The sequence below is a fragment of the Gymnodraco acuticeps genome, unplaced genomic scaffold (assembly GCF_902827175.1).
Source record: "Gymnodraco acuticeps unplaced genomic scaffold, fGymAcu1.1, whole genome shotgun sequence".
Taxonomy (NCBI): Eukaryota; Metazoa; Chordata; class Actinopteri; order Perciformes; family Bathydraconidae; genus Gymnodraco; species Gymnodraco acuticeps.
The window spans coordinates 1192681-1209756 of record NW_022991286.1 but is presented as its reverse complement, the minus strand read 5'-3'; the positions used below and the strand labels follow the sequence as shown (position 1 = coordinate 1209756).

The following is a 17076-nucleotide window of genomic DNA, read 5'->3' as shown; positions in this document are numbered from 1 at the left end:
TGTATCTGAAACAGTAAGTCCACTAGTTGAATGTTTAGAGATCGCATTATGTCAAAAGTTAATTTAGTGCACATTTTTCAGCTAAAAAGTCACTAAAGCTGTTTAATAAATGTACTAGAGTAATTAATTACTCAAGAAAATTACAAGTACTTCCTAATTTTACTTGAGTACATGTACTTAGTCCACAATATACAATGTATACTCATAAGTCATGACTATGATACAAGGAAATAAAAACAGGTTGTCATATTTTAACCAATTTACCGCCTTTAATAAACAGTGGCTTATGTACGTACAGTATATTATTTACTTTTTCCTTTTATTATAAAGACATACATAGCCTACCTACAATGAAAAGCTAACCAACCTCTGTTACTTTATTAGGTTAAATGGTAGCAATTAAATTATTGTCCCCAGTAAGGTTTTATGAAACGTACAAAAATACAAAGCAAAGAGCTGAACTATGAAGTTGGTATCATCTGGTCTTAGTGATATTGATTAGATCAAAACAAGTCAAAGCATGGATACACTGAGACATTAACATGAGTGCATTTGATGCAGAGAAGCACGGTACTGCAGAGGTTAAAAAAAAGTGACATGAGTAGCTGGTCATGTTTTGGAGCTTACTGTACTGGAGGTTAATGAACAATCATAATGTTTGTGGAGGAAGGCATTCTACAAGGGCTTTGTTTGACTGATGACTTTCAATGACATTCTTTACATTTCAATGTTGTAAAAAGCATTTAAGATAATATTCAAAGATTTCATGATGCAAAGATGCTGGATTTGAATACCAATGACCATATTCAATTGTTTTCATGCACTCTCGATCACAAATAAAGTATCTCAAAGCATTTCAAGTACTCTTTTGGCCCATACGCGGTTGTCTTCAAATACCCCGGGGCATCAGGGTTCTCACTGGGGGTCTGTACTGGATGATCCCACAATGCCGTGCTGTCGTAGGAGGTTCCTCAGGATCTGATTCTTGGATTTCCAGTCCTCCACCTAAGCAACAGCAACAAAGATAGTTAAGAAGTGGTAATACTGCCTCATCAGCTGACTCTTGACCTTCTTTCATGCAACAACTGTGACTAACTCAAGTCATGTTGAAGTCTGGACAAAGGAGCATTAAGTGTTTCATTAGAATGTAGGTATCCACTACATGCTTTAGAAGATATATTCTGGCTTTAAGTAGACACATCCTGATTATAAGTTAAACCAATCACCAGTGCCACATTTGCATCTAAAATACGACGCAAACACACTTATTAACCAATTTTGTCAAGAAATATGTCAAGTATGTATTGTAGTACTTGTAATATGTTGAAAATATATTATTCTATTGCCTTAAAAAAATATTCTGATCAATAACTACAAGATGTAACAGATGGCTAGATGTTTTTTTTAACCTGCAAGCCATTGTATCAACTCTTAAACTAGACTGTTCTACGCAACCAACAGCAGGGTTTACTCATCATCGATTATGCAACTGTTTTGATAATTTTTTAATCGTGCAAGTACATTTTCAACCTATTAGAAACATTTGATTCAAATTGATTGCTGGGCATTTAGCATTTGTTTCCTGCCTGAATTTCTACTTTTAGATATAGCGTTTTCCCCATTTCTGTTATGTATTTCAACCAGATGAAATACATAATAACAGCATTATGGATCGCAGATTCATAACATTTAGTAAGCATGTAATCCTAGTACAGTACAGTTTTGCTTAGGGATGCTCCGATCGATCGGTCACCGATCGAGATCGGCCGATACTCTTTCTACCGATCGATCGGTGCTCTCTAAACATGCCGATCGCGAGAGCCGATCGCATGACGTAAAATACATGACACTTTTCTCTGTGTGCGGCAAAACAAGCTCGCCAAAATGGCTTCACCGGTCTGGCAGTATTTCAAGGTGTCCGAAAAAGACAGTAAAATAGCGGAATGCAACGTGTGTGTGAAGCAGAAATCCTGCAGCTCCACCCGCTGAGACGGACCGGTGAGCGGAGCAAAACACACAAGAGTTAGACCTACTTAGCTATTTGATCTACCTCTGGAACAAGCTAAACTAGTTATTATAAATATATTTATTCTTCACTGTCGGGTCACTCATTACTGGATCAGTGAGCTGCATGAGATACTGACAGGCTGTCAGGAGGCAGAGAGGGGGAGAGAGGGGGGAGAGAGAGGGGGGAGAGAGAGGGGGGAGAGAGAGGGGGGAGAGAGGGAAAGAGAGCGCTTCCGCTCATTTCTCCCGTGTTATTATCCAAAGTGAATGTAAACTTGAATAATGTACATCATTTGAATGTAATAATTAAGTTGATTGTTGTTTGTGGAAGTGTGAGACTGACCATTGAGCGGCCCAGACCAAGCAAGGAGGCAGAGGCAGAACGTCCAAAAATATAACCCGACGTGGGCATTTATTAAAATCATGTGCACAAAGTTCACAGCCTCAATCCTGCAGTTCTCCTTGCACACATCCTGCAGCCACAAGGATCTCACACACCCCCAGTTACAAGGAAACAGCACCTAAATACACACATACTAACAAGACACAGGTGAGGGGGGAGGAGACAACACAGGACACCAGGTGCACACAATCATCAGCCACAGACATCAACATATTATTTGCACCCTGATTACTCTCAACCACTGTCATCCTTACACCAGCATAACTACTCTCGGCACTCTCGCAAACTCCCCTATCTTTTCAGGCGGAGCCGAGGACCCGACCAGCACCTGCCAGACAACATTCCAATAAATACGGTTTAATCAGTTAAAAAATACTACCTCAATAATTAGTACAAATTATGTGCAAATATGTAATGTCAACTGTACTGTGCAATCACGCTAATAAAGTGCAATATTACCCGGCCTGAAGCCGTCAGTCCATAGTGACGAAGTTACCTTCGTCACAGGAAGCTCCAGTGAATGAGCCCATTATCTGAGTTTTAAACATCACTTTAAATGGAAGATTTAAAGTGATGTTTAAATCTTCCATTTAGGCCCCGCCCACTTGATCGGATCGGCGATCGGTATCGGCCGATACTGATTCCGGCGATCGGCCCCGAAATTGGCGATCGGAGCATCCCTAGTTTTGCTTGAGACTTTGGAGGTTGGAAACAACTTGTTTTCTCACAAGACCTGGGTCATAACAAATGTCACACAACAGCTTAAGGAGAAATGAGTCCTATATTGACACAGAGTGGCTAACTGTGATTGTGGGTGGTTGATAAACCAAACATTCCCTTTTCAGTTGTCAGTGTACACATGTTCAATTTATGAGTAGAACACATAAATCAGCAGGCGGATTTGTCTGTAAGTTATGTTCAATTTAAGACTTTTTTAGAGTAGCTATAAACCTGGAAATATGTCAGCATTTCACAATTTCCGGTTCCCTTGTCTCAAAGTCATCAATTTTTTGAACATGTTGTTGGTTGGATGCCCGAAATAGAGTCAGAGGTTGACAAACTGGAGAGATTTGCCTGTTTTGATCTACGACGTAAAATACATCAGTAAATACCCCAATCGTGAGCGTCTGAAGCTTCTATGTGTCATTAACACTAGAACCGCCAGAGGTCGCTGTATACCTAAAACCGCCAACGGGTCAAATTTACCCGCTATTGATTTTCAAGGTACAATGTTCTTTTATTTATCATGTAGAACAGAGATTTTTTCAGAGGGTGAAACATAACACCCTTTGAGGAAGTCACGGACTGGGAGACCTTAATATTTTATTGAAAAAAAGTCACATACAATCAAAAAGCTGCGGGTAAAATTGACCCGTTAGCGGTTCTAGTGTTAAAACAGAGGCTGCTAACAAGTGACTAAATGAGAATACTAAATCAGGGTATATGCAGGAATCCTGAAGTCAAATTTAATACCTTTTAAGACCTTTTTTAAGACCCTTTCCATACATTTTAAGACCTCATCGCAACTTCGAGTTCTAACCGGTTACATTGGCGACACACTTTACCTCACATTTACTATATTGATTGTAAGATAGCACAACTAAACAGAGTGCAGACAGACTACTGAAGCCTCCTCTCCACATGAACTTCAACCTCTCTGTGAAGGTCAGGTTTAATGCAGTATGATGCTTTGTTGCTTCTGTACTCTGTGCTCTTTCATTCCAGTAAAACTCCTCAGAAATCATTAGAAACCAGTATTTGACCAATAAACAAAACAATTGACAAAACTTTGAACTATGAAATATATTAAACTTTGGTGAGCTTCAGCGGGGTAATGCCATATAGGAGCTCCCTCACAAATACCCAGGGGTTAAATTGGGCTGGGGCTGTCCGGGGCTAAGCCCGGCACATAGGACGATGCTCTGACGTCATCACCCTCACACATTTGTCATATGTTTACAAAAAACGATATATATGTTACGACTTTTCTCGTTCTTAATATAGACTATATTTAGGGTCGATATGTGTTGACCTTACTTTAAAATAGCAGATCTCTGTGACCGGATATAGTTTGGCTTAGACCCCGGCCCCACGAGGACGCATACAGTAAAACACATACACAAACGCAAAAAATGCTGGAAACGCTGTAGTACATATGCCAGGCCTGTAATGGCGCGTTTCCACTGCAGCGGGTAGCTCGCCGAGCCGTGCGGGGCCCGTTTTTGGTTGCGTTTCCACTTGGCCTAGTTTTGGCCCGGGGCTACTTTTTCACTTTTTTTCTGGCCCGACTAAATCGTGGTTCTAGGGCCAGGAACAACCAGGCTGAGTCGGGCTGAGTATGCTAAACTAGAGAGACAATCGCTGGCAAGGGGGCTACAACTACAACAAGATGAACATATTTGATCGTGATTTAATTGTAATACACGTTTCAAAATGATGCCAAAGTAACAACATACTGATACCGGTAAAAACCATGAATTAATGCTTTGACAAGTCTGCAGACAGACGGCAGGCGAAACACCCTTTTAAAATGCGTGTTTTCTAAATGTAGCTTGGCTAAGCTAACGTTATATATGCTCCGACCGTCCACACTCACAACAACGGCCTATACAGACATAAATAAACCAGCGACTGTATTCGCAATAACAGTCTGTGGTTTGTACTTGTTTAACTTTTGTCTAGTTTCTGAACAGATATGAGCTAACGGCTGTGTTGTTTTTCTGGGGCTCTCATTGAAGATGACGTCACGGCTCCGCCTACACTGTGTTACTATAGTAACTGCCCCAGTTCCTAAACTGTAATGGAAGCGCAGCATTAAAGTGAGCCGGGCCTAATAATGCCTTGTCACTACCCGATCCGTCCCCCTGCCCGATCGGTACTGCGCATGTGCGAGATGGTCCGCCATATTGGACAACTCCGGACGGCAACCCAAGATGGACACTTGACACAGTGGCTTTTAGCAAAGCTCAAAAATAAAACGAGAGAGAGATGAGTTATTGTTATTACAACGTGACTTCACTATTATTTAACAACTCTTTTTATTGGGTTCTTTTATTTGGGGTTAAGTACATTGTCAGAATAAGTGAGAAATGTATTTAACTTCTGTTAGACAGCTATCATACTGAATAAATATTGACTGTGAATGTATGCAAACATGTATGGCATATGGCTGTCTAACAGAAGTTACATTAACTTCTCACTTATTCTGACAATGTACTTAACCCCAAATAAAAGAACCCAGTAAAAAGAGTTGTTAAATAATAGTGAAGTCACGTTGTAATAACAATAACTCATCTCTCTCTCGTTTTATTTTTGAGCTTTGCTAAAAGCCACTGTGTCAAGTGTCCATCTTGGGTTGCCGTCCGGAGTTGTCCAATATGGCGGACCATCTCGCACATGCGCAGTACCGATCGGGCAGGGGGACGGATCGGGTAGTGACACATAACCAAACCGAGCGAGGCCTGCAGTGGAAACGCGCCATTAGTGGCGCTGCTGCCGCCACAAAATACACCAAAAGCAGCGAAGAAGACCCCGGAGCATGATTGTCATGGTTGCCCTTCTGTTTATTCTCCGCGGTGGACAGCGTGTTCTCCTGCTGTATATCTCTCAGGTAGTCCACCAGCAGATACCCCCACCCCCCCCCCACAGAGCAGAGCAAGGCAACGAAACTTAAAATAAGAAGCAGCATTTTATGGCACGCTATGCATGGGGCCACCTTGAGGGGGTTTCCCGACATGTTGTTTCAGTAAATTAAAGGGTGTTTCATGTTGTCGTTGCTGTGGACCTTCTTAATACCTTGGAAAATGCCGTTTAATACTTTTTAATACTTTTTAATACTTTTTAATAGCCTTCATTTTCGCTAAATTGATTTATCAACTTTTAATACTTATTAAGACCCCGCGGACACCCTGTAAATGTCACCACAACGAACATTGGCCACCTTTAGCTTAGCAGTCGTGATGCACAGCCATGTGATGTAGTTTACATTTACGCCTCAAGAAGGTGGTGTTAATATATGGAGAATCTAATGCTTGATCAAATGTGTTATAAGAGTACGTTTGCCACAGATCTCATTCTTTGCAATATTCCTAATCCAATGGAAGAATCTCATTTCTTTTAATCCAGAAGCCCTTGCCATGCTAACGTCATCACTGAACCACCACCACTATATTGTTTCCATGGCTGTCCACTTTACTGACAAAAAGTAACTAGACTTGACAGCTGTCTAAAAACACGTGCAGTGGTACCTCCTGTCTGAGTAGCTGGTTGTCCATCCTGAGGCGGTCCAGGGTGCTGATATCCTCCCCCAGCTTCAAGTTACTCTGTCGGAGCTCCTTGATGTAATCACAGGCTTTGGACAAGATTCCTCCTTTACTCTGAAACAAAACACAAGACAATTTAGGAATTATAGAAATGGCCAGCTCTTTCTTTCCCAATCCTTTTTAGTGTAACAAATGTTGTGCTTCTGGAAATAAAAATAAGAGCTCACCTGTCCTGTCTTGGTGTAGTCAATGTTACAGTCTGGGATTGCCTTTGACAGCTGCACTATCCAGTTGTTAATCTTGTCCCTGCGCCGGCGCTCAACTGTTTGAACAACATTAAAAATTGAATTTATAATCCATACCTGATCGGATATTAAATTGATACACTGGACATGAGCACTGACCTTCGTTGTGCTGAGCTCGCCGCTTATCATCTCTGGAACCCCGGGGAGCTTCTTGCTTTCTAAAAAAAAAGATGAAAGCAAAGATTTTGCTAGATATAAGATACACTTTATGATTCCCAAACTGGGAAAACATTTTTTTATAGAAGATGTTCTACGATTGACTGCGTATTGATGAAACAGTGCTGTATTTCTGTTAAAGGAGGATGTAATTACGCTATGTATGGCTGAGTGCGCGGTGCGATTGTCCTTTGATTGGAACCCGTCAGAACTTCCTGGGGTGACATCATCACGTAAAGCTGCCCTGAAAAATAAAAGCTTACTGTCAGCTACAGATAAAACGTTAAGCTCTCATTTATAGTCTCTATCACATTAACATCTATACAGATAAAGTATAGATTTATAAAATATGCATACCTGCACATTTATCCTTGCAACCTGATAATATATCATATTTAAGTAGTTATTATAGAAAAATAGCATTACATATTTTTTCCAACAAGAAAGCAGCCTTAGCTTTAGCTGCATAAACACACACACACAGCAGTGCTTACCTGTAGGTGTGGTCTGACCCAGCAGGGTGTCGGAGGCCTGCACTGTGGTTACCATGGTTCCCGTGGTGGCGTCTGCGATGGTGGCAGGGTAGTATGTGTACTGCGCCTCCGAGCTGCCGTCTCCCTCTAGTTCCTCGGGCTGGGAGAACACAGCCTGACACCAAACACACACTCACATCAGCACTCCTCACAGGTACACAGTAAATGAGCGAGTTTATCCAAACACTGCATGTCTTAGCTCGAAGAATACATTTTCCAGGCATACATTTTTTATATTATATGAATGATAATTTAACTGGGAGAATGTGATTCTTGAATGTGATGGCCAGTGCCGACAATATTATCGTTTATCGCAATAATTTCCGGGAAAATGTATCGTCCAGCAAAATTAATTATCGTGACAGGCCTAGTGATGGGGTGCAATCTGCTACAGAGAGGAAGATCTATCACTCTGTTTGAGTTGCGAGAACTACAAAACTCTGTCTACAGCGGTGTGGCAGAGTGGGGACTCTTTCCTTACTAAGAATCTTTGTAGGAAGCACTTTAACCCTGCTTATATGTAAAGTACATTGATTTTTTACAGTTTATGACCATTGCTTATGATGAATGACAATGGCTCCTTTAATACATTTACATCTTCACTTCCTTGTTTTAAATCCAGCTTTTTATAAAAAAAATTACCAAGAATGTGCATTTATTTTTTCATATTTGTATTAACGTGTAGTTGCCTGTTTTTTAATATGTAAGTTCTCCGGTGCATGACGGATGACATATTTCTGATTCTGAACCAGACAAGTTTCATTAAGGCCTGTCTTCATGTTACATCTATTTCGCTAACCTCTGTCTAAACTATGCTTGATTTTTGTTTCAAATGAATAGTTTTTGCCTTTATAGACACTTATTCTCGGTTGGTCAGTGTGGTTCTCACCTGTGTGACAGCCTGAGTGGATGCTGGGAAACCAGTGACCAGGCTGACGGCTGCAGCTCCATCTGTTTGATCCTCCAACTGGCCATCGGACACCTGGATCACTCTGTAAGTCACCTGGGACACAACATGTCACACTGAGTGATCAATACATTATCACTGAGGAGACCAACACACAACTGTCGAGCATACGGGGTTTGTGCAGCATTTTAAAAAACTAAAAATGTCCAGACTCTCAAAGCCTTTATCATTAAGATTAATACATACTTTATTTAAGAAGCACTATTATGCTATTTGGGTTGTTTCCCTTTCCTGTAGTGTGTAACGTAGTTTTGCATGTAAATGGTCTGCAAAGGCTAAAATCCCTGTGTTCCCTGAGTCTAGAGCAGGGATGGGCACTAGGATGGTGGTGGGGGCCACATCATTGATATATTGGCCACCAGGGGGCCGCAGATTCACTTGGAACACACACACACACACACACACACACACACACACACACACACACACACACACAAATTCCATGTGTTGTATGTAATTATTAACAAATATACTAAGTCTGACATCTTCATTGACATTTTACAATCTTTCAGGGAACATCCTCTAATAAGCTCACTAAACAAATATCAGTTCACAGAAATGTTATTTAATTTTTACAAGTGGCATGTTTTTATTGAACAGGTTATTAAACAGTGGAATAAAACTATTTTAAACTATTGGAAAGCACGGAAAATGTGTGTGTGTATTGAGATTAACCATTAAGATGACATAAACATGAATTCATGAACACTAACCCAGACATTAGTTGTCTAACTTGAACCTAAGACACTTGTAGCCTGTCTCTGCATTCCCCTTATTCCACAATAAGGGGAATTTCAACACAGGCACCTGTCAGCCCTCACTCTGCTGTTCCTCAGCGCTGCTCCCCCTCCCTCCCACTGAAATTATGAATGAAAAGCGTATAGTAATCATAGATAACACGTCCGTGACAGTTTGTTTTCATCTGATTTCAAATAAACAAAGTCTTGGTTTTTAGAATATTAAACTTGTTTCGCCAAATTCAGATGATAAATACAACTTTTAAGCTAAGGTATAATTACAAGCGGCAACTTAACGTCACAGCAGGCATAACAACAGCCGGTGTTTCTTGTGAGGGTTTCCCCGGGAAACACTCACAATACACACAAACTCGTCACAGATTATTTTGCGGTATTTGAAATCATGTACGCAGCTCGCGACGTAACTGAGAGTCTAGTGGACGGTATCAGAACTACAAGTAAAATAATTCGGCCCCCGGGCTGCCATTTGCCCATCTCTGCTCTAGAGGGAGTTTCTCTCCCACACACACACTGAAAAGACAAAAATAAAGACCTTTATGAAATGAGTATAATATGTCCACCTTAACCCCTAAGGGGATATTGCAATTACCTAGTGTCACTATGAATGCAATGGAAAACAACAAAGTTATAACTATGAATGTTGAGAAAAAGTTTAAATATTTTCTTTATACGCACAACAATCAATGTATCTTGGCAGTTTTTCATACCCACTTTGATTGTATGTTATAATCATGATTATTTAATGCTGAGCTAGCTCATTTCATCATGAGTAATTGTGTAGCCAAAACACCAGATTATTTAAAAAATCAAGCATTTATCCAACATTATGCTCAAAATTAAGCTTACAGCTAACCTTAATGACATAACTGTTCAAAATCAAGCTCTGTCCAACACTTTGTAAGAATTCTGAGCATACAGATACATGTAGAGAGATTTAATCTACCTTCTACTTTTAGTTCTCCATTAAGTGAAGTGGGTCATGAGTGCTGAGACCAGGGGGTATTGCAAACTGGCACGATTATCAAGAAAGGTGGAGTCACAGACAAGATTTGCACTTCAAATGAGTTGCATGTATCAGGGTAATACTGTGTTCTGAGAACCTGACAACAAGGACAGTCTGAAGGGGGGGATTTGGCAAATCAAAGCAGCTGCTTTTGGCCTTAACTTATTTTGGTTTTTTTTAGGGGGCGGGTTGGCTACAGTCGTCAGTCATGTGACCCCCCAAGGTCTTGTGAAGAAGCTGTTGGTTCAGGAGAGAATAGGCTTGTTTGAGATGAGCTGCGGCTCGTCTTGAAAGTAGACGAGAATAGCCGATTGCAGCCGGGGGAGTACTCAAAAAGCTCGCCTGAAGTCGGACAGCTCGGAGTCGGCTTCTTCTCTTGGTTTTTTAGCGGATTGCAAACAACTTTAAGGTGCATACCGCCACCTGCGGAGTCGGCTTGACTCGGTTTGCATTTATAAAGAATGCACAAATGTGTATAATCATTAATGTCAGATATGTACTAAGTAAATACATTTGTTCCTGCTCAAGATTAGATTTAACTTTATTGTTATTGCACAGATTACAGGAGACAACGAAATGCAGTTTAGCTTCTAACGAGGAGTCAGTGGCGTAGCTATGCACGTCTGGCCCACCCACAGCCAATCAGCGCGTTATAGCGCAGAGCCGGGAAGTCCAGAAGGAAGTGCCACACACTGCAGTTCATCTAGTGGCCAACAGGGGATGGATGCAGAAAGGAGCAATTCCCATAGACCCCCATGTTAAAATGCCCAACTTTACAGCAGAAATAAACATGTTTCTAGCCTGGATCCAATCAAACTTATTCTGGATATAGTTAGATTCCATCTTCATGACAATGGAACAGGGAGTGCATTTTTTTAACGTGAGTAAATTAGCAAGTAAAGTAAGTTTTGCCGTGAGTGAATGAAAGTCTTATTTCTTCTTGAGATCTGCAGTGAAGCGTGTACACATTTGCTGAATATGAAAATACTCTCAGTGTGTGCCCACTGTGCGACTGTCAAGGATAAACAACCTGTGGCCGCCGAGCCAGCCATGTGTAGGGATGGGTACCGGGCCCCGTGGCTGAATTATTAAAGACCGTGGTACCATTAAGCTCTGACGTTATCGGTTGGTACTGGAGAAAGACATGTAAAAAATATCTGTCATATGTATTATTGCTACACACACATTATATTGCAGTTTTAGTGTCGCCAACTCCGTTTCTAATACGCAAAAAGACAGCAAAATGCGTCTATGATTATTTTTAGTATTTTAGATCTTTCCAATCCCCGTCTGTGCGAGGGGGCGGGGCAGTTTACACACACGCAGCTGCTACATGCAGCAACACACACACATGGAGGAGATGGCAGAGAGAACGCGCTCCGAGGTGTGGTTAAACTTTACTTTACCCGTCTCGATGTGGACAATACTCGTTACCAAAAGTGCACTTTCTAGTAGCTCTGTAGCCCCATCCACGAGTAACGTTGCACGTCAGGTGTTATGTATGCTAGCAGCAACACACAGAGTTAACTACATGATACAAACATGGGTTAATGATTGGAGGTAACTGAGTTATTTATTTTGTTAAAGTTTCAGCTATTCTGTTTAAAGTTCTGTCATCAGATTATTTAATACGATTTGTTAAAACATTGTTGTTTCTTTTGATGTGAAATATTATTTATTTAATTAAAATAAAAAGCAATGTTAGTTTTTGTTCACAATTTGTTTAGTTAGTTTAAAACGATAAGCGGTATCGATAAAAATAGTAGTAGGCCTACTGTTAAAACCTTAACGATACCCATCCCTAGTCATGTGGATGTCAGTTTTACACACATTCTGAGGCCGCCGTGCCTATGTTTTTGTTTTCACTGCTAATTTATGCTTATGTTCAATTAGTGAATTAAAAAATCATTAAAATCATTAATGAATTTTCAGCTCAGACCCCACGCTTAATAAGTCTCCCCCTGGCCCACCTACATTTCTCCAGGCCCACCCACACAATAGTTCCTGGCTACGCCACTGGCAACAAGCAGTAAAGTGAAAAGTAATGTGCACAATCTACAGAATAAAATATAGAATGAATTGAATGATGAATAAACAGTGAGGGGTATGAATACACTAGATATCAGCCTGTGAACAGTATGAACAGTGTGTATGAATATGGTAAGATATATAAAGTATGAAAACGGTAAGCAGTGCAAGTATAGTATAAAATATATAGATATTAATTTCATGATGATAAACATTGTGGAACAATGATGAAAAATGGGAATGGAAGTGGCAACGTAAAACTGACACAAAACAACAACAAACTTTTGCCGAGCCAATGGAGAGTTTCATCACCAGCACGTGGTAAAAACCACCAATGAGCGCTCAGCTCGAGATACCAGCGAGTCGTTTCCCATCAAGCATTTAGCTTCCGCAGCCCGTGGAGAGGAACTGCGCCGCCTCGCCGCGCCTCGCTCTCAAGTCTGCGGGCGTCTTTGTCCCGCGAGATTTCAACGTCTCATGTAGGCGGGACTCCAGAGCAAGTCGGACAAAATGACTAACCATCATGCAACGCACTAGAAAGACGGCGATCGCAATTGCGCAGGTCTGCGTCGGTCTGGCTCGTCTCAAACAAGCCTGATATCTACAACTTGATGTCTTTCTCCACAAATATAGATTGTTAATGCCACTTCACTCCAGTGTGCTTTGACTTTGTCTTCTGTTCTGTATCTGCATTATAATCCTAAAGTACATTTTTAACTTTGATGTCTCTTTCTGATTTTTGTCTGTGTGTTTTCCCCTGAAGACTTAATTAAAACTCTTTCCTACCTGTCCGCCTGCTCCTTCTGTCTTGAAGAGATATTTGATGGGTTGGTCGGTGAAGGTGGCGGAAGACTGAATGGTGGCAATAGCTGCCGGGTCCTCTGCCGTGGCTACGGACCCTGAAGGAGCAAAAAGTCACGGAAAATGTTAGTAAACTTTGAAAAAATCTTACAGAAATAACAGCTTTATTGTACTATGGTACATGTCATTCCACAACCGTGTGCCATCTTATAGGTACAGTTGAAATGTAAGGATATATAGTAGGCACACACAGCATGTTTTCATGGTTAAAATGCACTCATATGGTGGTTTTATTAAAGGGTTTCATCCTCAACCCATATCAAATAATAATTGTTTTTAACTTTAAAAAGGTTGTGTCGGAAACCAGGTTGTTTAACTTGTGTATAATAAAACATACACAGAGCATAGCAAATAATTGTAATGATACACAATATATAAATGTAAATATTCTTTGACATACTGTAAAGATAGATTTAATAGGCAATGATGTGTTTTTATCAGTGGTGTAAAGTAAATAAGTAGATTTACCCAAGTAGTGCGCTTGAGTAACATTTGAGGGGCTTGGACTTTATTTATTTTCAATGTTTTGCTACTTTGCACTTCTACCAGACTAAAGATCAGAGGTACATTGTGTACGTTTACTCCACTACATTTAATTAAAACCTTTAGTTTGTTTGCAGATTTGGATTAATAATTTGAAATATAATCAACACTTAAATAAGGCGTTAGTTCTACCTGGAGTAAATTCACAAGCTACCCTGAGGTATAAAAAGTCATTAAAGCTAGCTGCACCTTTACCAGCTTTGATAACACTTTAATGCATCAATAATTATAATCAAAACATATAATATATATTATTCTGGAATGGGCCAATCTGCATGATGAGTACTTCTACTTTTGGTACTTTAAGTACATTTTGATGCCATTAATTTTGTACTTTTATTTAAGTAACATTTTGAATGCAGGACTTTTACTTGTAACAGAGTATTCCTACACTCTGGTGCTTTTACTTTTACTCAAGTACAAGATCTGAGTACTTCTTCCACCTCTGGTTTTTACCTTCCTCGTTGACGGTTACACCCCCATCTGGTTCAGGGCTTTTCTGTTGGCTGCACAAATGGAAATACAAGACAGGTGTCATGTTGTTGTTAACGAATGCACTACTAGTTAGAGGATGTGTAGTCGTGTCTATCAATGTCTTTCTGTTGTTATACGTTGAGAATAGCGCATATTACGGTCCCGCTCACCTCTTCATTGCTGCCGACAGTCTTGGACGACGAGACCGCCTTCACTCGCGCCCTCAGCCAGACTGTGAAACAAGTTCATAAGTTAGACAATGGAAATAGTGAAACCTAGATAAAAACTATACAATACTGACTACTCATGTCTCTTAACGACATGCCCCCAAAGCTTAAACCTGGAACGGTGTTTTGAATAAGGTTTTGGTAGCTAGCTTTGAGGCTGTGCGAGCTGAGCTGAAGTTACCGTGGATGGTACCGGAAAGTAGCCGTCGTCGCCTTCAAAATTAAAGCATAAAATGATGCGGGCCAAACAAAAAAATCCTGTGTGCGGTGAAAAACGGTTTTATGAAACCACGTTTTTATTTACTTGCCAGATTGCTTACATGAGTTGTGTATTTTCGGTTGTGTGCTATTTCACTCAGATAGCTAACCATTAGTATTTGAACAAGTATGTTGCTTCGGGGCTTCGCACCGGAAATCATGCTTTCTTGTAGTTAGCTTGACGGGGATTCTACATTTCTGCTACATTACCACTCGGCCCCAGCGGTTTTTACAGATGTTTAACAAAGCACTTTCCATTCCTCTAACCTTGTTCGGGCAGTGACTGCAACAGCATACACAGCCAATCTAAAACGAGTTTGAGGGGCTATAATATACACACTGCTAAATTATGTAGAATATATTCCATTCTGAACAAAGGTCTACTTACGCCGCAGTGGTCCCTCCCCCGATATTTGTCAACAGACCAGCATCGATGACAGCGTTACGCATGCGCGATAAGCAAGACATTTGCCTGATTCCAGATCAGTTCATAAGTATTTCATATTCATTTTAATAAACAAGGAAATACAAATATCTGACGCACGGGCTGTTGTTGATACTGCCACATTCACGGGGGAGGAGGTGCGTTCAGGAGCAGGTGGAAATCTGATACACTCGGTATCAACCCATCATTGGACAGTTCTCTTAGGTAAAACTTATCGTTTAAAGAGAAATCTTGAATCCATGATTATTAAAGATATTGCACAGATCAATGTATACATTTATCGTATAAAATGTTTAAAATAGTTATGTTGATACATGAGAAATCGGAAAATCAAAATATTGCGAGATTAACGCTGCACAAATGAAGGCAGACCACAGCCGATAGGGACCAGTGTTGAGGCGAGTGTCAGCCGGACGTCGGAAATAATATATTCGGTTTAAAAAATAAACAATAATACAAAATATATATATATTCTGTAAAATGAAATGGTGTGGTATGGAATTATTAAAAGATAACAAGTGAAAACAATGCCATTACTAAAACAAACTCAACATTTATTCCAGAACAACTTTGCTTCACTGATTCAAGTATTTTTATATTTGAATCTACACACTGAGGCAATTTAAGAAAAAATAAAATGTTGATATGCATGTGAATCCTTAACATGATGGCAGCATGTCAGACCAGAGGGACAGAAAACACTGGACTGCGCCCGTGGGTCGATCCCGCGAAGGGACAGATAACAGTAAGAATTCTGGAGGGGAATTGTTGTTCGAAGTAACCACTGGGCTAAGTCAGCGCGGATCTACGAGCAGGTGGGTGGCACCATAAACATGACAACAATGATATGTGAGACATATATAGAATAAAAGGAAATTAATCTTTCTTCCAGTCAATAACTGCTATCGTGGATAAAGAACATTGAGAACAAAAAGTGATATGATAAAATAAATACAAAACCAAATAAACACATGACTATCGAGAAATAAATAAATAAACAAAACATGCAAGACTTTTATTTGCCAACATGTATGTTTCTATGTTTGGCCGTGGGAAATGTAGGCTACTGTAAAATGACATGGCACGTTATGGAATTAATTAGCCTAGTTAAATACAATGTAGGCTAATTTACTGAAACAAAATCAACATCAATATTAGATATTCTTTCAGAGCAACTTTGCTTCAATGCTTTGCTTACTATTTTAATATCCAAACTGAGACAGTTTTGAAAGTAGGCTAAAAATGTTGGTATTTATGAGAATCCTTTACATGGTGACAGCATGTTAGACCAGGAGGACAGACAACACTGGACTGCGCCCATGGTTCGATCCCGCGAGGAGACAGAGAACAGTTGGCGTTCGAAGTAACCACTGAGCTAATCCTGCTTTCAGCTGTTAATTCCATGAGTGACATTATAAACATGATAAGAATGACGCGTTCCTTGTGACATAAGGAAGAAGAAGATGAACCTTTATTAATGAATGAAGGAAATTAATATATTTGTTCCTGTCCAGAAATGCATCATGGATAAAATGGAGGACTACGAATTACAATTGCATGTAGAATAAATGCAAAACCAAATAAACATGCGACTAAAAAAAGGAAATATTAAACAAAAAATGTAAGACTTCTTCTTTCCAAACATTTATGTTTTTATGTTTGGTCGTGGGAAACTATATTTACCTTACAATTACATGGCACGGTATGGAATTATTTAGTTGACTACAATTGAATTTATTGAAACAAAATCAACATCAACATTAGATATTCTTTCAAAGCAACTTTGATTCAAGTATTTACTATTTTAATGTCCAAACTGAGACAGTTTTTGAAAGTAAAATGTGGG

The 17076-nt window shown here is 40.0% G+C and overlaps 1 protein-coding gene across 4 annotated transcripts; it reads right to left on the bottom strand.

Moving 5' to 3' along the window:
• Positions 1–249: 249 nt before the first annotated feature.
• On the bottom strand, positions 250–15286 carry usf1 (upstream transcription factor 1). Of its 4 annotated transcripts, none has more exons than XM_034239949.1 (11): positions 15174–15286; positions 14471–14532; positions 14283–14332; positions 13209–13321; positions 8556–8669; positions 7628–7781; positions 7290–7377; positions 7077–7135; positions 6900–6994; positions 6658–6786; positions 250–1005 (listed from the first exon to the last, which is right to left on the bottom strand). In XM_034239949.1, the coding sequence occupies exons 2-11, from the start codon at positions 14476–14478 to the stop codon at positions 916–918; spliced, it is 900 nt and encodes a 299-aa protein (XP_034095840.1). In that variant the 5' UTR covers positions 14479–14532; positions 15174–15286; the 3' UTR covers positions 250–915. The 4 variants fall into 4 exon arrangements, with proteins under 4 accessions (XP_034095840.1, XP_034095843.1, XP_034095844.1 ...); XM_034239952.1 differs by lacking the exon at positions 15174–15286 and adding an exon at positions 15053–15123; XM_034239953.1 differs by lacking the exon at positions 15174–15286 and adding an exon at positions 14709–14727.
• Between the last annotated feature and the right edge of the window lie 1790 nt (positions 15287–17076).